The sequence below is a fragment of the Eutrigla gurnardus genome (assembly GCF_963514095.1).
Source record: "Eutrigla gurnardus genome assembly, chromosome: 12".
Classification (NCBI taxonomy): domain Eukaryota; kingdom Metazoa; phylum Chordata; class Actinopteri; order Perciformes; family Triglidae; genus Eutrigla; species Eutrigla gurnardus.
In genome coordinates this window covers 13,456,903-13,482,447 of record NC_139926.1, presented here as the reverse complement: position 1 = coordinate 13,482,447, position 25,545 = coordinate 13,456,903, and the positions used below count along the sequence as shown (strand labels likewise).

Below are 25,545 nucleotides of genomic sequence, written 5' to 3'. Positions count from 1 at the left end.
GAATCAGATAACTTTTAATCCCACAGGAAATTGTACAGCTGCGATAAGACTTGCAATAAACAATACTTATTGTCCATAAATATCCATGTAACCTTGCAAAATATAAGCAATACGGTTCCATTGATTTTTGATTGATGTTACATATAATTAATTAGTAGAGTATTTGAATAATACCGTCACAGCGCCCGTGCAAAGAGTATCTAATCCAGACAGATGGTTCACCCCAGTCAGCCCACCTCTTCTTCAAAAATAATGTGCGTCTGTGTGCGTCACATCGAGTGCGCTGTTTTCATTGGTTTAGGAGCCTGATTCAAGAGGACGCAGGACCCACGTGACCCTCTGCCATTTGACGGTAGTGAGACTGCGCAATATCATCATGGGGAGTTAACGTTACGGAGTGACAGTCGAATCGATATTAATGTCAGTCTTTATATTTTGTTAATTCGCGGTATTCTATGCACGATAGTCAGCCGGTTTAAGAGTATTTGTTTCTGGGAGCCATGCGGCGAAGTAAGACTGAGGTGGACCGTTACGTTTCCTCAGTACAGAGTTCCTCTCCCTCTCTCAAAGAGGTAAGTTGAGCCCCGGCGGCTAATGTTAGCATGCTACTGCCATCATGTCAGACCAGCATGGTTCACCCATCCGGTACGAAGACACAACCAGGATCAAATGAGCAGTAGTTTTAGTTTTGAAGGATGACGTTTAGTCGAGTGGCTTTGTTTTTGTGTTCAGTGTGACCTCTTTCAGCTGCCGTTAGCTAGCAGCGCGAACGCCAGCTAACCGGCGAGATGACGCCTCGTCGTGTGGTCCTCCCCTTTATACTCAGAAATTGCGCGGCATGGGGTTTGTACCAGCAGCGCTAACCACCTAGCCGTGCTAGTTAGCCAACAACTTGAACAACTACTTTGACTACTTGTACAGCTATTAACGCTACCGGTGTTTACACACCTGGGACTACATGGTTTCAATTCCCTCCCGCACGTAACGCAATACCAGCTACACACCAAACCTTACTCCGAAAACTTCTACCATTCAACGTAACGTTAGCTTAACTGCTGACTAGAAGCAAACTGTAAACAGAAGTTACTGGATTGGTGCGTAGGCCAATTTAACGTTGAACCCGAGCGTTAAACAGGCTAGGGACAACAGTAGGCTCATATATATTTATATATATATACCTCTTAGGTTTCTATCAACACAGAATCGAAAGTACTCATGTTTGCAACACTTTCAGCAATAAATCGAAACTGATGAAAAGTCTATAATCATTTTGTTTGCAATGTTGTTCACTTTTACCATATCAGGGCTCAGGGGTACTTTTTTATCTGGGATGACACCCCACCAATAAGACAAATACTGATGTTTCATTGTGCCTGCTACCTAACCAAACAAGCAAGATAAAGAGTAATACAATCAATCAAAAGCATTGTTGGTTCACTGATATTCATCTTCATTGTTTTCTTTCCATAGAAGCCAGTCAAAGGGTTTTTATTCGCTAAATTGTATTTTGAAGCAAAGGAATATGAACTTGCAAAAAGGTAAGCACACTCACTGTTGATGACTGAATGTGTTATTGCTTCCCAAGAGGTCTCTGTTATATTGACAGTGAGCTTTTTTTCATGCTCTTCCTAGACATGTGTCAGAGTATCTCAAAGTCCAGGAGAGGGATCCGAAAGCACACAAATTCCTTGGACAGCTCTACGAGAGAGAGGGAGACATCAACAAGGCAGTAGGATGTTACAAGGTAGGAAGCACATGTCACTGCAAAAAGGTGCAAAGCCATTCTTCCATAAACCCTATATTTTATGTTATTAATTGCAGGGTTGGTGGTTGAAATTCTAGCTCCTCCTTTCCATGTGTGAAAAGTGTCATTGAGCAATACAGTGATTTTAATTGCTACGGTTGGCCAATTATTATTGTGTGTGTTTTTCTTTGTTTATTATTGCCCTTTGGATAAAAACTGACTGTAATGTGTTTGAACCTCTGTGTGTATGCAGCGGTCAGTGGACTTGAACCCAGCCCAGAGGGACCTTGTCCTGAAGGTAGCTGAGCTACTGGTCAGTAAGCAGGAATGTGACAGCAGAGCAGAGTTTTGGGTAGAGAAAGCTGCCAAGCTACTGCCAGGAAATCCTGCAATCTTCAACCTGAAGGTGAGGCTCTTTTCATCTCCATTAAGACCTCCATTATACACTGCATTAGTACACTGTTGAAGTTATCCTATGCCACTCTTTTAACTTATATTTGACTAACGCTGTTTGCAGGAGCGTTTGTTGAGTCGTCAGGGTCAGCCAGGCTGGAACCGGTTGTTCGACCTCATGCAGGCGGAGCTGGCAGCGAGGCCAGCTGACGCTCATGTGAACGTGAAGTTGGTTCAGCTGTTCTGTCAAGACGGACGGCTGGATGAAGCCGTTAAGCACTGCCTGGCTGCTGATAAAAGGGGCTTGCTGAGCCACAGCCTGGACTGGTACACGGTGGTGGTGCGCACACTGCAGGTCAGCATGTAACGGCTTCAGTGGTTTACTGTTGTATTTAATATCTTTAAATCTCACCCATTCACTTCAAAATAATAATAAAAAAAATGATGGGCTTTGTTACAGGAGTATCTTGCTCAGCCCAGCGTCTCTAGTAATGAGAAGATGTGTCGGCGTCTCCAGAGAGAGCTGCTATTGGCCCACTGCAGCCTCCTGAGAATCACGCTGTCTGAGAGCAGCACACAGCCAAGCCTTGATGCACTCACAGGGTAGGTCATGTTCAGGTGCTTGGATGTATGTACACATATTCTATAGACAAGCTATATCCATTTAATCAAAATTTAAATTCACTTTATTCACACTTTTTGGAATTTGGGAGTAATTTCCCCAAATCCTCTTATCTCTTTTTTATTTACGTGTATTTATACATCCTAGCATCCTGGTCACAATTCTGTTTTAGACATACAAAAAACATATTCTGCCACCTACCATCACACCAAATTACATCATATCGAGCGATCTGTTTTTACTCTGGTCTAGCTCAGCTAAAAACAAAACCGTCAGCACGGTAGCTTGTTGTTCACTTCTGAGCCTGATTGTAACCGGTACCGACAATGTTATCTTCATTTCATCTGCCTCTCTGCTCCACACTGTTTCTGTATGAAGAGACTAAGCCCATCGTTTAGTGAAACAAGAGCAGAGAATATGGATTATCTTTTAGCAGCGATACTCATTTAGCCACCACGGAATTAATATAGGGGAAACAGAAACTGCTGTACATTAAAACTGTGTTTGTCTGTGTAGTTTCGACCAAGCTATGCAGACGCTGAGCAGCACTGCGGGCCACCACATGGATGATCTTTTTGAGGTGTTTGTGGAGATGAAAGGTCATCTCTACCTGCATGCTGCCACACTGCTGTTGAAGCTGGCTCAGGATCACCAACAGACCTGGAGGGCTATCATCGACCTGGCCGCACTGTGCTACCTGCTGGCTTACCAGGTACTGACACACCAACCAGCTGAATGCCTGTCAAGGATTGGGCTAGCCTATTACCAGAGTCCTTAACAAATAGTGTTTTTTTGTTTAATACTCTGTCTCTAAGATGGTAGAGTAGAAAAATGTCATTAGTTATAATTTTATAAGTCTGCTTTTATATAAATGTAATCATATATTTAAAAGATGCTAATGTGATTTCCATACCTTGTTATTCTAAATACAAGAAACTTTAATGTTTTCACAAAAAGTTGTCTTATAATCAGGCATTCATTTAACAAAATGCTGTTGCTTGACTTTTTAAGTCCTTAATCCTTTGTTCTGAACATACTCGGGACCTACCAGTGTTGTAGCCTGAAGATGGATAGTAAAAACTGAACATTAAAACTCTTGACAGCTGCCTTACATTTCCTTTTTATAGAATTTATTTTGAAGGCAAGACAAGAGCGCTTTGTATACAATTTATTTTGTTTGTCCTTCCACCAGGTCCCCAGACCAAAGGCTAAAGTGACTAAAAGAGATCAGTCAGCCCCGCAGCTTCTGGAGCTGCTTGCCAACGACCGACAGAGTCAGGCCGGTCACATGTTGCTAAATCTAAGCACCGATTCATCCACCTTGATCAGAGAGGTCTGTCCATGTATTCTGATTAGATCTGGAATGATTTAAACTTGCATGTGTAACTATGGGTGTATACAACTCTGTCACAGTCATGACAGATGCAATATTGTTTTAGAAACCAACATCGTTTTATATTTTCTCTGTCTAGGTGGTGGAAGCGTTTGGGAACCCAAGTGGTCAGGAGTCTGTGTTTGAACTCCTGTTTGGACCGCAGGCCTCCACTGGATCTTCCTTTATTGCCAATGATGACATTCGTTCCATTAACACCATGGCTCCAGAGTTCTCTCAACTCGTCAAATGTGACGCTGGTAAAAAAATAATAATAACTGAATACTAAAGTAGCCTGCAGATCTCTTCAGTTTAGTTTCCTCATGTCTGTTTGCTTTTTTCAATTCAGGTTCACATTGTTGCAGTTAGTTTGGCATTCTTTTGATTGAATCCCTCTGTAAATGTGTAATTTCACAATATATGTCATTTGAAGACATAGGAACTAAAATAGGTGAGGCTGCAAGTCGCAATGATCTTTGTAATCGACTCTTTCTAACAAATAACCAGTCATTGCCTTTTTAGTTGAAGCCAGTATATTGCCTATGTTGTGGTCTATAGAATTTAATGACTTTGATAGATAAACAAAAACTGCATCATTGTACTATACACAATCCTCTTTAGCACTAAAATATTTATTTTGCTTACATGCAACTGTTTTGACATTTTAAGTACTTCTCCAACCCACAGGGGTGTAAGAAAATATTGATACTCTTGGGTATTTGGATGTTATGTTTTGTGACAAAAAGTGTTGTTGTTTTGGTTCTCAAAAAGGTTGATTTTTAATTGGCAGCTTGCATGCAAAGATTTGACTAGGTAGATTGTGGCCCAGATTGTACAAAATGTGTTGCTACTTTGTTGGATTTTACAGCGACTCTGAAAAGTGCAACTGGATCCCACTGTTCTGATTGCATACATTTCATTGCATAGATTTTCTACACATGGTGGTGTGTTCTTTATACTGTGAAAATAAGATTTTCACAAATTGCAATATATCACCTTGCTTATATATATCATAACACCTCCATCATCTCCTCCTGTAGGCTCCATCCTGCTGCATGCTGGGGACTTGCAACATCTAAGCTGGTTGGGTCTTCAGTGGACCCTCCTGGCCCAAAGACCAGCCCTGCGGGACTGGCTACAGCAGCTCTTTCCTAGGCTTACTCTGGAAACCTCCAAACTGGACACCAACGCACCAGAGTCCATCTGCCTGCTTGACCTGGAGGTAGGTGGAACCATGTGGGCTGAAGATGAAGCTTTGCAGGATAGTTTTCCACTCATCACCAATATTCAGCACATCTTAAGAGTGTTTCAACGATTATGGAAGAACATTTTGTGATCCATTTGAAGGTGTGAAATAACAGGAATATGTATGTATACCAAACCAATACACAACAATTTATATAATTTTTTATTTGCAATAGATTTGGTAGGAGGAACTTGTCAGTATCATTAATTGATGATTTAATTGGTTTAGCATACATGCAGCTCAGCAGGCCGATATGGGGGTCAAACAATGCTTTTGTGGTAATGAGAAACTTCCTTTGTGGAGAGGATCTATAAAGTATAGTATGTGTTTGTACCTTTGCTGGGTCCCTGGACCTGCTGCTTGTACATATATTTAGACTGCGGAATTTGCTGCTGTGTCAATTCTTCTCAAACTGTATTTAATAGGCCATCTTTACATGTGTGAATGACTGTACAGAGCAGTACTTTCTGATAAATTACACCTTTTGAAATTCTGTTTTTTATATAGCTTTTGCAATTGACCATTTCTACCACTCTGTCTGGTTTACTCCATCCAGGTGTTTTTATACGGTGTGGTGTTCTGTAGCCACTGTCAGCTCCAGGAGACGGCGAAGATAAGCAGCGGAGTACAACAGCAGCAGCTCTATGAGCCTCGCTGTCTCCCGCTTCCCCTCCTTCGCCTCTTGACCACTGACAGACAGAGGGAGTGGTGGGATGCCATCTACAGCCTCATTCACAAACGAGCAGCGTGAGTAAATCTAGGATAAAGAACATACAGTACATTTACCAAAATACAAGCTGTTGATGATGAAATGATTAAGTCAACCAGTTACTTTTGTCCACCTCTGAAATAATGGATACGATAGGTTCCCTTTCTTTACTGTTAAAAAATTAAGTTGATTTCAGTACCTTTTTTATAGATTAGCTGTTTGCAGGATTTCTCAAAATACTATTTCAAGGTAGGCCGAGCCATATATTATATTCTGGTGGTGCGCCCTGCCATTTCTAAACTGAACCCATTCCTACATTTTCCCAATTGAGACAGCATACAAGACATATGCATTATGCATATACAGAATACATTCATTCAAGAGAATTCCTGAGACCTGCAGATTATAAAATAGTGACGACAGCAGAAAGTAGTAATTTATGGAACAGTTGGTTTAAAGTTATATTTAAGCACTAAATATGAACTTCACTTACACATGTTGCTATGGCTATCTGCTGCCATGTCTCATAGACCCTAATCAAAGTTATTGATGGATAGACATTGTTTGTACCTATTCCAAACTTGTTGACAACAGGCTTAAACCAACATAGAACCTTTTTGCATATTATCAGTTTTAAGGCACAAGCATGACACAGAGCAGTTGGGTTCTTACTTTAAAGGTCTCATAGTATGAAAAACACGTTTTCTCTGGTCTATGTATTTATCCTAGTATTCACATTTTTTGTTGCATGTGTCATTGTAGTCCTGGTATGTCAGCCAAACTGCGGATGATTGTACAGCATGGACTGAGCACTCTGAGGGCTGGAGAGAAACATGGGCTCCAACCAGCGCTGGCCATCCACTGGGCACAGTGTCTCAGCCAGACGGTAGATACACAACCACATTCTCACACTAAGTTTCCACAAACTCGGCAAGTAGCCAGCAAGACGGGAGAAAGGAGGTTTAGACCTTGGGTGGGGTTGCTTGACTAGCAGATACGGCTGGAAAATGTGGCAAAAATGTTCCAACCCGATAAAGGTCTTTTCATATCTTGATATCAAAATATAGCATGTTTTCGGGTAATTCAAATACAAAGTAAAGTAAAGAAAAGATTATTTTCTAATTTTATTATGACCTTTAGTGCAAAATGAACACGTTTCAAGGGATATTACAGAGGGAAAGTGAAGAAATATTTGCAGCTTTGCACACAAATACATTGTAATACGGTTAAGACAATACTTTGATTTAACTACAATGAAGTATATATATAATTATTATAGGGATGCACCGAAATGAAAATTTGTGGCCGAAGCCGAAGCCGAATAAAATTTAAACGCTTGGCCGAAGGCCGAATACCGAATACAGAATAATGAATGCGGTTTTTCACAATTTTTTTTATATTGCATAAATAGCCTTAGACATGTTTTTCAAATAAAGTAAATTTTTATTGAATATTGACATTTTTTTTAATATTCCAGTAGCCTTTGCTTTTCAAAAAAAGCACAAAGTTTTTCATTTATATTAGGCCTTCAAACAAAACATGCATTCAAAAAAAAAATAAAGTTCTTTTGTCACTTTCCGACACTTTAAAATATCTCCACACTGCTGACATTTTTCCGAAGGCGCCGGGTTACGACGTCACCGCGTCACTGCACGTTGGTTGATTGCCTCACCGCGTCAAAAAAAAAAAATTGCGTCATTGCGTCACACGCCACTATTCGGCCTTGCTTTTAACTCATTCCACCGAAGGCCGAATGTGGCTTTTTTTGCCATTTTCGGCCGAATATATTCGGTTACCGATTATTCGGTGCATCCCTAAATTATTATCAAGTCAGATTTGAGACATTTGACTTGATATGTGCTTATTATTATCAATTTAGTTGACATAATTGTGTATATATCATGATACTTGATTTGATCATTATATGATCCCATTGCAAGATGATAATTTTATTATTATATATTAATTATTGAATTATCCCCCTAGATTGAGTTGCAGGAGATTTCTAGTACTGATATAGTTACTTACTCTATTTTTACATTATGCCAAGCTCAAATTCACTCAACATTGTACTAAAACTGTAACTGATAACCGATGCATCACGTTGAAGTACACAGATTCTTGCATTGCCTGCATTGTCAGAGGTACTGCATAATGTTATGATCCTCAGTTATTAAGTAATGTGCAACAGGGTAAAAGCATTCCACTATAGAACCGTCCCAGTATAAAGGCCAAGCACAACAGTGTAGAGATTGACGGCTGCATTAATATAATTATATATCAATGTGATCACGTTCCTTCGTTTAAAACATTACTAAGATGGAATGCTCAAAAGGTGTCCAGTGCAGTTGTGGGTGTCAGTCATGCACACATAGACATGCAGCACGGCCAGAAAACTAACACTTAGATAACTCAGCACCTTGCCAGATAACTGCACACATGCCTTCCCACCTGCTCCTTTCTGTCACTTACTTTACATCTGTTGAATGTGATCAAGATTAAGATCTCCAAACAGCTGCAAGTGCTGGTACTGACTGTCCATTTGTTTCATATTAGAATTTATAACAACTGACGATTCTATTTGTGTCAAATATGAATGAAGTGCCTGTCGTACCTTGTTAATGTTAGTGTCTGTCGTACCTTGTTAATGTTGTCTGCCATGCATCAAGCTGATGTGGGAGTCCTTCCTTCTCTACTTGATGCTCATCAGTGTTTTATGTTTAATAACCCAGGGTGATGGAGTGAACTCTTACTACGACCAGAACGAGTACATTGGCCGCAGTGTCCACTACTGGAAAGTAGTACTTCCACTGTTGGAGAGGATTAAAAACAGACGCAGCATACCAGAGCCACTTGAACCCCTCTTCATACACTTCCCCTCCAAAGATATTCAGGTTAATATTGTTGTGATGTTTTCCTTTTTTCATTTTGGATATAAATGATGATGAGTTTCCACTCTCAAATCCTGAGGCAGTGTAATCTTGGGTCTAAACATTAGGGCTGTGCTCGACTAAGTAATTTGGCATATACAAAACCTATGATACTACTAGTTGTTGCGTATGAAGAATTACCAAGCTGTACCAGATCGGCTTACAAGTGTGCATGCCCATGTTCCCTTTCAGATTTCTTCTGTGAAGGGCTATGAAGAGGAAGCCAAGATTGCGTATTCTGTTCTCCTTGACATCGAAGGCAAAACAGAGGAGGCCATCGCTACCTTAGAAACCATCAATAACATGTCGTCCATCTGGCATTTGGCACAGGTAAGTCATGCGCTTCTTCATAACATGACTGCGATAGTTTCCTCTCACAATCGGGTGATGCAAGTAAATACAACTGATCCGGCGCTCAAACCTGCGCGAGTTACAAGAGGCAAACGCGAACGTACTTTTTACTCTTGTCGTTGCAGCTGAAATATCAGTTTCATCTAGTGCAGGTGAGAGTTTGGCAATGAAATACCAGTAGACTTAATATCTGAAGATCTTTTAATGCTGCAGCATGAGCCATTCTCAGTGCGACACAGGAATGACTGAAGACTCAAAGTTTCTGCTGGCACTTATAATGCAGTCGGATTTACATGCAGGTCTGACATCCTGCAGCCCCCGTTCCAGGTGTCCCCAGACGTTGTTTGATCAAAGGATCATTGTCTTATCCTACATCAATGGGCTTGTCTGGCGACGTCCCTGGTGGCAAATAGTCCTGCAATACGCATTGAGGACGGACAGCCATTTGCCAACAGAAATACATGATTAACTAGGAATGACCCTCACACTCTCTACATGCCTTTGACATTTTCTATCTATTATGTGCTGTTTTCCTTGCAGATCTACCAGCGACTTTCAGAGGAGGCCAGCAATGGGGTTGAGGAGACCCAAGACAGGTGCATCACTTTTCTGAAAAAGTTCAGGATCTACCTGTCCAAGATCTACAATGCTAATGCTGATGACGTTGAGAGGGTAAGTCCCATTTGTTTTTACTTTTTACTACACTTTGTAGCTGTGTAACCATTTTTTTTTTTTTTACACTTGTGTCCCAGCTGCCTGTCTCCATGGAGGAAGTACTGGACCTCCTGAATGATGTGAACCAGCAGCTGGGTGATAGTGTGGAGGCTTTGGATGAAGAGGAGGAGAAAGAGGAGGGTCGCAGAGGACCAACCCACTCCAGCCCCGGTCAACCCATAGAGACCTCTACCACCATATCACACATAAAGTTTTCCACACCCTCTCCTAATAAAACCATCTCTCCTTCCAAAAGACACTTGGTGGGTTCAGGTCATTGGATCTCATCTTGATTTCTTCATATATATATTTTTTTAATGTATTAAGCATTTTCTTCAGTGATTTTTCATAATGTATTTCCCCTGTGGTTCAGATTTCTCCCAAGACACCACCTCATTGGGTGGAGGACCAGAAAAGTCTCCTCCAGATGTTGTGTCAGCAAGTTGAAGCCCTCAAGGTCAGGATAATCTTTTTTTTCCCCACACAATTTCACATTCATTCCTCTTAGAATGAATACATCAGTGAGTGAGAATAGTGTTACATTTAAAAGAGAATTTGGTATGTCTATGTTTTTGTATTGATGGAAAGAGATGGGTACATTACACTGGATTTTTCATAACAAAGAAAAATGTAGAGCAATGGTATTTACAGGAATAAACCAAAACGAAGCCAATCACATTTACTCACATGTGATTTAGTGTCTTTAGAAAATGGTAAATTACAAATAATGTTATCTAACAATAGCCTGGCACCTATTTTTGACAGTTTACAATAATTAGCAGAAGAATTACTCTGTATTTGGTGTTTAAAGTCAACTTATATTACGCTCAGTGTGAGTTTAATATTTTGTACAGATGTCATATTGAGTCGCATCTCATTAAGCTCCTTGTTTTACAGAATGAGGTTCATGATCTGAGACACAACCCTTCAGGGAATGCAGGTTCCCCTCATCACAAAATGTATGGGGAAAGCTATGGGGCCGAGGGCCTGCAGGAACCCTTTACCCCGGTCCAGTCCTACCATGGAGCCCCCTTAACAGGTCAGCACACATATAACCAGAGCATGTCTTCATTTATAGTTACATACTTGTCTACAAGTGTTGGACAGAAATTGTTTTTAAAATAAACAAGATCTTTATATATTTCTATCTTCTTTTTTTTTTAGTTGCCACCACAGCCTCGTCAGTGTACTACAACCAGTCTCCAGCTTATAACTCTCAGTATCTCCCGCGCACAGCAGCAAATGTAACCCCCACTAAGGTAATTATCACTGTTTCACACTAGTTCACAGTAATGCACTTTTTCAAAGTATATTGAATGACGTTTGATTTGTTGTTTGTTTTTCTTTCTCTCTTAGGGTCCATTGTATGGTATGAACCGTATGCCACCTCAACAGCATATGTATGCCTACCAGCAGCCCACTCATACTCCTCCATTGCAGACAGCCCCAGCCTGCATTTACCCTCCTCAAGAGCAGGTCTTTGGAACCCCTCTCCGTTTTGAATCACCAGCCACAAGCCTTCTTTCCCCATATAGTGAAGAATATTATGGGCAGAGTGTAACCCAACAAACCACGAACCCTCCCCTGCCGGAACCTGGTTACTTTACAAAGCCATCTGTTGTCCCTATTCAGCCAACAAAGAGCATTGAGGGGAAGCCTATGGACTTTGGGAAGCTCTCTTTCAGTCAGCAGGCACCTGCTGAAGTCCCCAAAGTGCCTAGTTTTGGAGCAGGGGCCGTTGCCCAGCCAGCGCCTTCACCTTCTTTTAAATTCAACTCCAACTTTAAATCCAACGATGGAGATTTCACTTTCCCACCTTCCCAGGCCAAGCACAGTGAAAGTCTGCTCGGTCTTCTTACGTCGGACATTCCCACTAAGATCGATACAGTCCCAGAGAATCCTGGGGCCCAGGCGCAGAGCCCCAGCCAAACGGGTATCTTCACCTTTGGCAATAAAAACGTCTCTGGCTTCTCCTTTGCTGATACTGCACAGAGCACACGCGCTGGAAGTCTTTTTGGAAATGCGGAGCAGCCATTTACGTTTGGGGATGTTACCAAGCCAGTGTTTGGGGTTGCCACGCCTGCAGCAGAAAGAGCAGCGGAGAGCGACAATGACAGCATTCATGTTGAGGAGGATGAAGATGGTCCTCACTTCGAACCCATTGTACCCCTTCCTGATAAAGTAGATGTGAAAACAGGTGAAGAGGAGGAGGAGGAAATGTTTTGCAACAGGGCAAAGCTGTTTCGATTTGACACAGACACAAAAGAGTGGAAGGAGCGGGGCATCGGCAATGTTAAAATCCTAAAACACAGTGCTAAAGGAAAGGTCCGCCTCTTAATGAGAAGGGAACAGGTCCTTAAGATCTGTGCAAACCACTACATCAATGCTGATATGCTGCTGAAACCAAATGCTGGCTCTGACAAATCCTGGGTCTGGAATGCCATTGATTATGCAGATGAAGAGCCTAAGCCCGAACAGCTGGCCATCCGCTTCAAAACAGCAGACGAGGCATTGCTTTTCAAAACTAAGTTTGAGGAAGCCCAGAACATTTTGCGCGAATCAGCTGAAGAGCCTGATCAACAGGAGAAGAAAGAGGAAAGCTCCAGTGGTTCTGAATCTCTGGCAGCCCAGTTTGCAATTAAAGATGGGGAGTGGGAATGCACCATGTGCTGTGTAAGAAATAAACCCACAGATATGCGGTGTGCCGCTTGTCAAACTGCCAATCCTAATTCTTCTTCTAAGCCAGAAATTCAGGCTGCTGGTGAAAGCAAAGCCAGTCCCTTTAGTTTCAAATTTGGGACAGATTCGTCAAAAAACAGCACTTCTGGATCTACATTTACTGGATTTGGTGCTTTTGGAGCATCGATCCCCTCCTCATTTACATTTGGCACCAGCAACTTAAAACCTGCTGACACAGCCAGTGTATTTGTTTCTGGCTTTGGGGCTCAGTTTGGCCAAAAGCAAGGGCAATGGCAGTGTGATGCATGTGAAGCAAGGAATGAGGCCTCTGCAGACAGTTGTGTTTCTTGTAAAGCTCTTAAAGCCTCACCTGAAACAAGTACATCAGCACAAACTGCACCAGCTGCAGATACACCCTCTATAGATGTTGTGGATGCTGGGTTTGGTGCCCAGTTTTGCCAGAAGCCTGGGCAGTGGGACTGCAATATATGCGAAGTAAGAAATGAAGTCTCTGCTGACAATTGTGTCGCCTGTACAGCCCCCAACCCTTCTGCTAAATCAGAGGTGGATTCAGTAGCATCAAATCTGCCTGAAATGTCAGGATTTGCATCTGATTTGTCAAAAAAAGATGGGCAGTGGGACTGTAATAACTGCCTGGTCAGAAATGATGCATCAGCTGCTGAGTGTGTTTCCTGTCATTCACCACATCCCACTCCCTCTTTAGAAGCTATGTTTTCCATGAAGGATGGAGAATGGGATTGTGACGCTTGTCTGGTGAGAAACAAAGCCTCTGACAGTAAGTGTGCGGCCTGTCAGACTACAAATCCCAATGCTAAAAGCACAACCAGCGCTGGTGTTTCGGCATCCACATTCAGCTTTACATTTGGAAGCAAAAGTTCATCAAGCCAGCCTGTCGGAACTGGATTTACAATGCCTTTTGTAACTGGCAGCACTTTTCAGTTTGGTCAAAACAAAGAAAAAAGTTCAGCTGCTTCTTTTAATTTCGAAGCTCCTCAGTCTGGATCTAGTACTTCGAGTTCAGGCTTCTCTTTCTCAATGCCTGTTCCAACTGGTGGCTTCAAGTTTGGCATTCAGGACTCTGCCCAAGAAACTCCCTCAACTAAGGATGAAATGCTTCCAACAGGGTCAGCCTCCAGTTTTCTGAAGAGCATTGCTGACAAACACATTGAGAAAGAAAATGAGTTTACACCCTCTGTGGACCAAATGGACCAAAATCCATTAATTGCTGGAAAAACCAGTACCTCTAGTTTTGCAGACTTGGCAAAGTCCTCTGATGGAGACTTCCAGTTTGGCCAAAATGACCCCAATTTCAAAGGTTTCTCTGGGGCTGGTGGACAGTTGTTCTCAACCCCCACCAAGACCGCTCCCACACATGAGCTGGAAGATGACGACATGTATAAAACAGAGGAAAATGACGATATCCAGTTTGAACCAGTGGTCCAGATGCCTGATAGGGTGGACCTGGTAACAGGGGAGGAGGATGAACAGGTTCTTTATTCTCAGCGTCTCAAACTGTTCAGATTTGACTTGGACACCAGTCAGTGGAAAGAGCGTGGTGTAGGAATCCTTAAATTCCTGAAAAACAACTCTAATGGCAGGCTAAGGGTGCTGATGAGAAGAGAGCAAGTTCTGAAGGTGTGCGCCAACCACTGGATCACCACCACCATGAATCTTAAGCCCCTGGCAGGCTCAGATAAGGCTTGGATGTGGATGGCCAATGACTTCTCTGATGGGGATGCTAAACTTGAACAGCTGGCTGCGAAGTTTAAAAGCCCAGAGCTTGCTGAAGAGTTTAAGCAGAAGTTTGAACAGTGTCAGAGGCTTCTCTTGGACATCCCCCTACAAACCCCCCACAAGCTTGTTGACACGGGCAGAACAGCACACCTCATTCAGAAAGCAGAGGAAATGAAGTCCGGTTTAAAAGACCTGAAATCCTTTTTGACAGATGGGAAAACAAAGATTAAAGATGATGACAGCCAGGGAGACGTTACAACATCCGGCGATGTTTCTAACCTTGTAATCAAGCCTCACGGTGAAACCACCGGCCCCACCTTGGAATGGGATAACTACGACCTAAGAGAAGAAGCTTTAGATGATACTGCTGACTCATCAGTCTATGCTTCTCCTATCGCCAGCAGCCCCCTGAGAAAGAACCTTTTCCGTTTTGGAGAATCCACTGGTGGATTCAGTTTTAGCTTCCAACCTGGCATTAGCCCCTCCAAGTCTCCTGCAAAGCTTAACCAGAGCCGAGCCTCAGTGGGTACTGATGATGAGCAGGATGTAACCCAGGATGAGGAGAGGGATGGCCAGTACTTTGAACCTGTGGTCCCATTGCCTGATCTGGTGGACATTTCTACAGGAGAGGAAAATGAACGGGTGGTTTTTAGTCACAGGGCTAAACTCTATCGCTATGATAAGGAACTAGGTCAGTGGAAGGAAAGGGGTATCGGAGACCTCAAAATCCTGCAAAATAATGACACCAAACGAGTGAGGTTGATAATGAGGAGAGACCAGGTGCTTAAGATCTGTGCCAACCACAGGATCACAGCAGCCATGAAGCTGGAACCCATGAAGGGCGCGGAGAAGGCCTGGGTCTGGAGTGCCTTGGACTTTGCTGAAGTAGTAGAGGGTAATATGGAGCAGCTGGCTGTGCGATTCAAGCTGCAGGACACTGCAAACACATTTAAACAGGTGTTTGAAGATGCCAAGGTTGCCCAAGAAATGGAGGAACTCATGACTCAGGTGACATCTGGGGTTGCCCCTGCTCAAGACAGTGACGCTACAGCATCTGCACAGACACCTACTGCTACACCTGTGTGTGGGAAGGCAGCCATCGCTGTTTTGGAAGAGACCACAAAGGAACGCACAGAGCTTTCCCCTGATGTTAAGCCATGTGCAGCTGGCTCTCCAAGTCCAGTCAACCCCTCAAAGACAGTGGTGTCGCCCCCTAAGTTTGTCTTTGGCACTCAAAGCCTACAGAAGATCTTTGGCTCTCTTAAATTTCGCTCGGAGACTGAGGAATCTGCATCCGGTTTGAAGGCCAAAGATCCTGGATGTCCTGACCAGGCTTCACCTGCATTCAAAATCCCAGACAAAGGTAAACATTTATATATATGTTCAATATTTGTCTGATTTGCTTTTTGAAAGGGTATCACAACTGTTTTTGTTCATTTGAGTTTTACTCCATTGTCTTGTTCCATCTGCATCTCATTGCTCAATCTTCATCTTAGTTGAACCAGCCAACGGCAAACTTTTATCAAACAGAAATTATCTTAAAATCATGGATTTCCCATTTCCATCCCATGTTGCAACTTTACATACATTGTTTCATTATGTTGTTAAATTTTATTAAGCTATTCTGTACCTTTTTCGTAAAACTATACAGTGAATTATCTACAGGAAGTTTGAACACGCTGAGCATACCCTCAGAGCTTTAACACAATTCCTTCAACACACACTCATATACACATATATCACATTTCCATTTTTGGCAGTTTTATGATTATGCTACCAGCCTCACAATTAGTTTCTCTTCACCCAATGACGCATCATCCTTTAGGGCTGGATTTTAGGCTTTTCAAAGATAACCCAATGGCTTTTTGGACCAGCACATCAACCACCCAATTTGAACCCCCAGGTACTCTCATCACCACAGTGTGTGTTAACAATTCTCAGCTGTCACCTGGCTGGCCCTTGTCACTAGACAGAAATAACCCAGATGCACGGAGTGGAAAACAACATTGAAGCTAATGTTTTGCATGTCCAGTGTGTGGAGGTGCAGTTTTCATTCTAAAAATAATTTAAATAACAAAGTAGCACTATGTCAGATGATGTCTGACACAGGAGGGATTATATCTGCTAATTCATCAGGTCATGGTGGAAATGCAGTTAAATAATTAATATAAATTAGTTTAAGAACTAGATCAAATTAAATGTATATATTTTATCTTTAGAATCAAAGTTCCTTGAAACCTTTTTATCATTCAATATTTCAATACATCTTTTCATATAATTATGTTATGATTCCATATTCATTTATGATATTGGAGTTCACAGATCGCATACGGTTGTTTTTTCCCCCCAACACTTGTTGGAGTCCGGCTCTTAAATAGCTGTTGTGTAAAATGCTAACTGTTGATTTAGTCTATACAGTGTTTCTATGCTATGATGCTAAAATAAATGGTAGTGTAATAACTAGTCAAATTCTGTAGTGGTTAATGATCTGTTACCATTTAATTCCTCAATAGCCGGAAGGCTAGAGGTTTGTATAGCTACAGGAGACACATCAGTGAATGTCTCTGGAAAGGTGAGCTGAGGAGATTCCTCGGAGAGCGTTCCCTCAGAGAGGAATGCACTGAGCGAACGTCACACATGCCATTTTTAGTGCAGGATGTGTAGCAACAGCATGAAATGCAATTCCCTGTCCAGTCTGGCTTCTGGTAGTGATTTGCACCTCAGCAAATGCTAGTTAGGTTTAAAGCACAGGCGTTTAATGCTGACAGTCTGTCAAATAAAGTGAGAAATTACATTTGCCTACAGAACAGTTCCCTTAATAAAACTTTTCTTTGATTTGTTAATCAAATGCATGCAATTCATTTTTATTTTATTTATTTTTTTGCTGTGCATGACTTTTGTTGTGTGGAACTAACAGGCTCAATATGTGAGAGCTTCGAGGTATACTAGTATAATTAGCTAAAAAAATCTCTCTTCCTCCCCAGGCTCAATATGTATTGTTCTACTTCTGTTGTATCTGTTTGTCACAGGGCCACCTCAGGCAGAGGGAGGCAGTGCAGGGTCGGCTGAGGACTCGGATGTGGAGGTTGTGTATGTCCGGGAACCCACTGCTGAACAGGCGGCTTTAGCCAGGAACCTCATGTTGCCTCACACCTTCTTCTGCTACCAGAATGAACCAGGTTACACCAGCGACGAACAAACTGATGGTGAGACAAAACGTTAAGAAACCAGAGTGTAAAAGTGTTTGGTAGCTAAAGAGACTCGTATGACTTAATTTGTATTGGTGCTTCATTTTACATGATTTCTATTTTGCATTTTACAAATGGTACCGTCGTATTTTATTAATTTTCCACCGGCCCATTTCATTAAAGCATACTAAGACCATGCCCTCTTCAAGAGGTGAAAAAGCTCTGCAGTGCTTTAATCGTGCTGTTTTATTGAAGTAATTGGAATTAAAATATATGTTAAATAAGTGTAAATCAAGAAGAGGTTTCAGTAAAACGCATTAATGGCACTTAATGGCAAAATAAAAGTATTTTAGGAGTGTTTTGAATGTGTTTTGATTTTACAGATGAGGACTTTGAGTCAGCAGTAAACGCCTTGAATGGAAAACTCTACCCTGATCCTCCCGAGAAAAACGCTGCAGCATGTGGTGATGGTATGTATGTCATATCCTGTCCCACTATTTCATATCTATGCCACACTATTCAATGACTTGCCCTTTTGTCATTTATCAACTACCCTGTTGGTTTAATATATTTCGCAGACGTTTTAGGGCTGGGCTAGATAAATATGAATCTTTTTAATACACTATCCACTACACGGCAAAGTATGCGGACCTAGTCAAAAGTAGCGCTCAGCTTGCCAGCCAGTCATTCTTTAGCCCTAAACTTGTGTGTACTGCATTCAGAGCCAGACTGCCAGGTGGTGTGGGAAAAGAAGCCGACGCCGGAGGAGGAGGAGAAGGCCAAAAGCCTCCAACTTCCACCCACCTTCTTTTGTGGCCTGAGCACCACAGACAGCGACCCAGACCACGACAAGCATGAAGACTTTGAGACAGAAGTCCGCAAGGCACATCAAGACCTGGTAATGGACACAACAGTTAGAAAACTATCTGAATTAAGCAAGATAATACATTTTAATACGCATCAAAATACATTAGATTACACAGCATACGCATGTGTTCGGCTGCCAAGTTTCAAAAACAAGGTTGTTTCTACTCCCATCAGGGTGATGGCCATCTTTACTGCATTCATATATAGTGATGGGTGTTGTTAAATATGTCATAATTTGCATATATTTATCAGAAATCTAAACATTGGATAAAGCAAGGTTAAAAAAATGTAATTTCATATTGACATATTAAAGTCAAATGGTTTTACATGGTGAATTTTCGATATCTTTTTATCATCAACCGTTAAAAAAAATCAAATGTTGCCATGTTTTTAGGAATAAATTGTGATCTAAATCTAAAATTGTTTATGAACAAACTGCTCTGTAAAAAACAGCAGAATATAGATGGGAATGAAAATGTAAAGGTGGTGTATGTAACTGGTGTATGTTCTGGCGAGTAGAAAGTAGAGAAAATAGAATTTTGAGAAAATAGCAATTGAAGATGTGTATGGAAAACTTAACTTTATTTGATGAATTGAGAAATCTAAAGTCAAAGTCACTTCTGTGTATTTTGGATGTTTTCTTTCATGTCTTGGAAACAAAATAGCCCAACGTTGATCAGTGCATAACCAGGTATTATTTATTTATTTTTGTTAATGTAGCATCAAGAGAGTAACTGTATATCTAACTTTTTTAGGATGCCCAGTTAAACCAAGCTGAAAAGGCCTCCAGCAGTGCTGCTGTAGCCCCAGAAGAACCAACATCAGGTCCGTCATCCAGCACCACGGAGGCTGCGGACACCACGGAGGCTGCGGACACCACGGAGGCTGCAGACACCACGGAGGCTGCGGACACCACGGAGGCTGCGGACACCACGGAGGCTGCAGACACCACGGAGGCTGCGGGCACCGCCGAAGCTGCAGACACCACAGAAGCTGCAGACACCACAGAAGCTGCAGACACCACAGAAGCTGCAGACACCACAGAAGCTGCAGTTACCATAGTAGCTGCAGTTACCACAGTAGCTGCAACAGTAGCTGCAGTTACCACAGTAGCTGCAACAGTAGCTGCAGACACGACAGAAGCTGCAGTTAGTACAGTAGCTGCAGTTACCACAGTAGCTGCAGTTACCACAGTAGCTGCAGTTACCACAGTAGCTGCAGTTACCACAGAAGCTGCAGTTACCACAGAAGCTGCAGTTACCACAGAAGTTGCAGGCACCGCCGAAGCTGCAGTTACCACAGAAGCTGCAGTTACCACAGAAGCTGCAGTTACCACAGAAGCTGCAGTTACCACAGAAGCTGCAGGCAGCAGGTCAACACCGGAGGAGCAGACTTCAGACCAGCCAACCGAGACTCGGAGTGAAGCTCCTGGCAGCAGCTCTCCCATTGACCTGTCAACTAAGAAAAGCCCAGAACCGGAGTCCAACGCTGGGACTGTGGTTACATCTTATCAAGGTACTTGCTATTTATAACTGCAGACCTTTCTGCAGATCTTTTGTCAATCCACCTGTTATGTGTGGGCTGGGGTGGGAATCACAGAGTAACTCATGATACGATAATATCACGCTTTTTGCCCACAATAACGATATCACGATTCACCATATAGTGCATAAGAAATCATCTATGATATGCATCTCGATATCTGTGTATCTGTAGGAGAAAAAATACCAGTGAAAAGTCAAAAGCAGGAATTAATAGTGTACTGTGTTTATTCACTGCTTTGTGGTGTCAGTTTCGCAGAATTTGTGAAACAAAGTGGAGAGTCTTAGCTTAGTCCCTCTTTAACACACACTGACTGAACATCATTCCAAAATAGCCACAAACTGGCAAAAGGCCTGAAGAACAGGGTAACAGGCTTAATGCATGGAACCAGAACATGCATCCTGCATGTTTTTAATTAAAAAAAAATAAACATTGATTGATTTAAAAAAATAAAAAACATTTTTAATATCTGTATTTGGCACCCGTGTATCGATAATGGATCTCAGGGAGTATCGCGATATATTGATATTTCAATCTTCCCACCACTAGCACTGGTGTTTTAAATTTGCAACAACCATCCTCACAGGAGTTTTTACCATTCATGTAATCGCTGGTTTACTAGTGTCTTGATCTGCTCACCAGAGTAGGTTTGTCTGAGTGCTCCACTGCTGCCTGGATTAGGGTATTGTAATGAAATGTAGCACCCACTGTTGCTCCTTTTGATACAATAAATCCATTTAGCTAATTATACTAGTATACCTCAAAGCTCTACCGGCCCCTGCTGGCTGCCAACACCAACACCAAGGTGCTAAAGGCCCAGGCCATATTGAGGGCTTGCTGGAGAGAAGGGAGAACTAGAACAAAATGGGGCCGACTATCAGACCTTGCTGCAGTAACGTTTGGCATTTCTGGTGCTCAGAATACCATTTGTCCACAGGGAACACTAACATCAACACCATATTCAGTTTCTCATTGTAGCTTTCAAGGTATAATATATTTTCACATTGTCGTTGCTCAAGTTTGATAGATTGAAGAGCCTCAGATTACTTCATACAGTGTTCATGTTGTGTCCATACATTGGAATTAAAAAAAGACTGCTTTCAATTCAGCATTTCATGAAAGCTTTTTTCATCCACCACAGGCTCCTCCAGCTTCTGTTTCAACACCGTCGGAGGCTTCTCGTTTGCTGATTTGGCCAAAGACACAGACGCTTTTGCTTTTGGAGCTCAAGGTTGGCTTCAACATTTACATTATTCAACATTTTTTGATTTGTTTAGTCTTTACCAATACATCACAATAAAATTATATCTCACCACATTTTCATTGCTTTTCTTTTACGAAGACTCCAACTTTTCATGGGCAAACGCTGGAGCAGCGGTATTTGGGGGCAAAGTGGTCTCTGCGCCGAAAAACAACGCTGGTGAGGAGGGCAGCGATGAAGAGGACGCTTCTAACAATGTGGACATTCACTTTGAGCCGATAGTGTCACTACCAGAGGTACCTTAAAATGCCGAGATTAGATAAATTACTGAGGTACAGGACCACGCTTCATCCTTGTGTAATTGTGCATCTCTCAGGTGGAGACAAAGTCGGGAGAGGAGGATGAGGAGATCTTGTTCAAGGAGCGGGCCAGGCTGTACCGATGGGACCGGGACCTAGGCCAATGGAAGGAGCGCGGCGTTGGTGACCTCAAGATCCTCTTCCACCCGACCAAACATTTCTATCGAATCTTGATGAGAAGAGAGCAGGTGCTGAGGGTTTGTGCCAACCACACGATCACACAGGTGATGGACCTCAAACCCATGAACACCTCGGTGACCGCACTGGTCTGGACTGCCACAGACTACTCAGGTACACAGTCTGCACTGCGGTGTCTGTTCTTCTTTTGTTCTGATGTTAATGAGCTAGCTATTGTAGAAGCATCCAGTGACTGCTCACTTTTAGAATTGTTCATTGATGAGCTGCATTTTAATTACCTTAATGTCTTACTTTCTTTAATTGCTATAACAAATAGCAGGTGTATAACATGAGACTAAGATCTGCTCTTAAAATCCTTCGTTCCTTTGTGCTAACATGTCATCATTCATATGCTCCCCAAAAAACTTACCATTGCAATGTGAAAGGGTTACATTCAGGGTCATATTAACATTCATTGTAGTCGATGGACGAGAGTATTTTTCAATAAGCTGCTCTTGGTTTTGTTGTGGAAACGCTGTAAACACCCCTCAAGTCACATCACATGGTAGCACATGCAGTTTGGATGACATGACATAACGTTGCTTTTTCCCCTCCACGTTGTTTTAAACTGCTAAATAATCACAAGAGATATTTTCTTAACTGATTAGACATAGCCGTCGACTGTACATCTTTTAAATCAGACTCAGACTTCCACAGAGAGGACGGTGTGATTCCTGTGTGTCATACCAGCTAAATCATCAATGAAAATGTCCTGAAATTACCCTGAAAAAAGTTGGCCCTGTATTGATGGGTTTTAGCTGTCCTCTTGCTAATACACTCTTGTCTTCCCCTCTTTTTTCCAGATGGGGACGGTGAAGTGGAACAGCTGGCGGCTAAGTTCAAAACCGCTGAAATAGCCGAATCCTTTAAGAAGACCTTCTGTGAATGTCAGAGCCGCTCGGGCCAAACTGAAGGCGATGCCTCATGTATGCTCTCGCCACAGATGTCTCGAGTTCAAGAGCACTCCAGAGAGACTAATCCCCAGGTGTTCTTCAAAGTGACAAGCGACGGCCAACCATTGGGCATCATCACCGTAGAGCTTTTCTCCCATATTGTCCCCAAGACGGCAGAGAACTTCAGGGCTCTCTGTACCGGCGAGAGAGGTTTCGGTCTTCGGGACTCCATCTTTCACAGAGTTATACCAGCATTCATGTGTCAGGTGAGGAGATAACAAGATTATGACTATGATGTGGATTTTTCTCAATGTTGACAAATTGATGCTCTCCTCTCATCTGTAATTGTAGTCGTCTGTGACTGCAACGCTTAATCTACTCTTGGCATAATGCATTCCAGCAGATATTTTAGTTTCAAAAGAGCTGTTTGAATCAGCCTTTTCTGAAGATGTGATTCGCCAGTTTGGGCCAATGTTTAAAATATGACATGTCATGTACTGGCATTTAACGAGATCATCAGCAGCATCTGTGGTGTGAACATTTTGGGTTTCCACATGGTTAAAGATCAGTCATGAAATCTGCTGTGGATCGCCTCTGTTACATGTTTTTGTGTCATGGTTCGGTATGTTAGGGTTACAAAAGGGAACACAATTTCAATTCAGAATTCAGAAAATATATATATTTTTTTTTTTCAGGAAAATGATCATTCAATAGTTGCTCTTTGACCATAACTGTTACTGTATCAGTTAAGACATATGTACTAATACATGTACCGTTACACCCCGTTCTCACAGAGTCTGCTCCGGTTGAGTGGTTGTTCAGCTCTAGGGCTCTGTCACTTTTTAGGAAAATGTTATAAGAAATACACAACACTCATTAATTTAAACATAATCATCGTAGACTATCCTAAAATGTATGATGGACAACGTTCCATTAATGTGAGTCTACACTGTGGTGGAAATCGGTTTGTGATTTCCTGATGAGAAATAAGAATACTACTCCTAACAGAGCTTAGAGTAATTTATTAAATAAAGAGTCCAACAAGGCTAGCAGTCGCTACAGACAGACTGTAAGCAGACAAAGTCTAATAAGTCAAAGCCCTCGCAAACAGGGTGTGCAAGCGGACCGCATCACCGACATACAGCTTCAGAGCAAACTATCTGGCCAGATCGGGGCTAGATCCATATTGACTTGCCAGCTGTGCTGATGTCACAAGATGCATTTTACAACTCATGTAACACATGACATGACATAAGTGCAGAATACAGGTAACCTCATGACACTTGGAATAGTATGAGTTAAAACTACTCAAACTACTAATTATACTATAATAAACCATTAAATGAAAAATTCCCATCACATACACTTCCTCACTTGAGTGACCAACGTAACATTACTGCAAGGCAGTTACATTTTACAAATTTAGCAGCAGTCCCCACATAATTTCTCAGATAGTTTGGTGTCATGGGAATTTCACAAAAGGAAGGTATACTTTCAGTAGCATATCCGAATGTAACATTACTGACAAGTTCCCCATTGGTCTTCCAGGGTGGTGACATCACCAAGAATGACGGCACAGGAGGAAAGTCCATCTACGGCAGCAAGTTTGAGGATGAGAACTTCGATGTTCGGCACACGGGGCCGGGCATCCTGTCGATGGCCAATCGTGGGCGCGACACCAACAACTCGCAATTCTTCATCACCCTGAAGAAAGCCGAACACCTGGACTTCAAACACGTGGTTTTTGGCTGGGTTCGGGACGGCATGGATGTGGTGCAGCAGATGGGAGAGCTGGGCACAAAGAGTGGCAAGCCCACAAAGAAACTGGTCATCACAGACTGTGGACAGCTGTAGCGTTTTAAATGTCAGGATCAAGATGTACAGCTTGGTTATGGTCAAAAACGACGTTGGATGATGATGTGTTTGCTTTGCAGTGCATACTCTCCTGCTAAAACTGAATCCACAGTCATTAGACATTTGATAATTAAATTCTGATCACAGGCCTACTGATCGAGAGTCTCGTAGAAACATGGCTCCAGTAGTCTGGGATTAGAAATTATTTTGCTATTCTATAACATAATCACAGATGGGAAACATGGTGTAATATGTAAAAAGAGGCATTTGGAGTAAACATAGTATCCTTTTGCTCTGTTGCACTTGCATCTTTATCATCATCTGTCAATAAATTCTCATGTTTATTTTGTGTGTATAAATGTACATGGACTACTTTTTTATTGTCTTTTGTCTTGCATGTGCTCAATTTCAATGTGCTGGTCCTCTTTGTAAACTCCACTCTGGTATTTTTTCCTTTTTTTAGGACATCTTAACTATAATTGAAAGATGAGGTTGTTGTTTGAATGCACCCATTGGTTTGAAGCCGTGTTCTTTTTACTGCAGGGCTCTCCCATTTATGTTTTTTGTCTGAGTGGCGTTCACACTGGCCCACAGAAACTCTGATGATGGCAATACATCTGGTTTGGTTTTTCAGAGGAAATCCGTTATAGTTAAGATCATCACTAAGTTGAAATTGTGCTTGTTGTACCTAAATAATTTGCTTTTAATTGAGAAATAAAGTTGCTTCACAAGTAATGGATTGATGTTTAACACATTTATTTGTAAATGTTTGTTTTTCCTCACCTATACACAAGCTGCATGCATGGTCACTGAAATTGATTTGAACATTTAAATGTCTACTTTGAAACGTACGCTGTAGTCCTATGGGGATGTGCTGCAAGCAGCTCGACCACTGATGTTTCTTCTTAACTTATTTCAAGTTCATTTACTTTTTTAGTATTTTTAAGAA

At 42.0% G+C, this 25,545-nt stretch overlaps 1 protein-coding gene across 2 annotated transcripts; it reads left to right on the top strand.

Moving 5' to 3' along the window:
• The first annotated feature begins 378 nt into the window (after positions 1–378).
• Positions 379–25,335, top strand: ranbp2 (RAN binding protein 2). 2 transcript variants are annotated; one of them, XM_084022323.1, is made up of 30 exons: positions 379–572; positions 1,471–1,538; positions 1,633–1,744; positions 1,998–2,150; positions 2,262–2,492; positions 2,598–2,740; positions 3,276–3,471; positions 3,952–4,092; positions 4,232–4,391; positions 5,172–5,353; positions 5,934–6,124; positions 6,849–6,972; positions 8,819–8,980; positions 9,209–9,346; positions 9,908–10,039; positions 10,120–10,344; positions 10,455–10,538; positions 10,979–11,120; positions 11,246–11,340; positions 11,438–15,878; positions 16,341–16,418; positions 17,545–17,721; positions 18,087–18,173; positions 18,426–18,601; positions 19,326–20,085; positions 21,254–21,343; positions 21,455–21,609; positions 21,690–21,963; positions 22,653–23,008; positions 24,291–25,335. In XM_084022323.1, exons 1-30 carry the CDS (start codon positions 501–503, stop codon positions 24,594–24,596), a joined length of 9,651 nt encoding a protein of 3,216 aa, XP_083878449.1. In that variant the 5' UTR covers positions 379–500; the 3' UTR covers positions 24,597–25,335. The 2 variants fall into 2 exon arrangements, with proteins under 2 accessions (XP_083878449.1, XP_083878450.1); XM_084022324.1 differs by lacking the exon at positions 16,341–16,418.
• Positions 25,336–25,545: the final 210 nt, after the last annotated feature.

Bases quoted from the DNA above. Each gene is read 5' to 3' on its own strand.
- ranbp2 (XM_084022323.1), top strand. From the start codon at position 501: ATGCGGCGAAGTAAGACTGAGGTGGACCGTTACGTTTCCTCAGTACAG. The intron at 2,741-3,275 runs GTAGGTCATGTT...TTGTCTGTGTAG, and splicing joins AGCCTTGATGCACTCACAGG to TTTCGACCAAGCTATGCAGA. The intron at 17,722-18,086 runs GTGAGACAAAAC...TTGATTTTACAG, and splicing joins CAGCGACGAACAAACTGATG to ATGAGGACTTTGAGTCAGCA.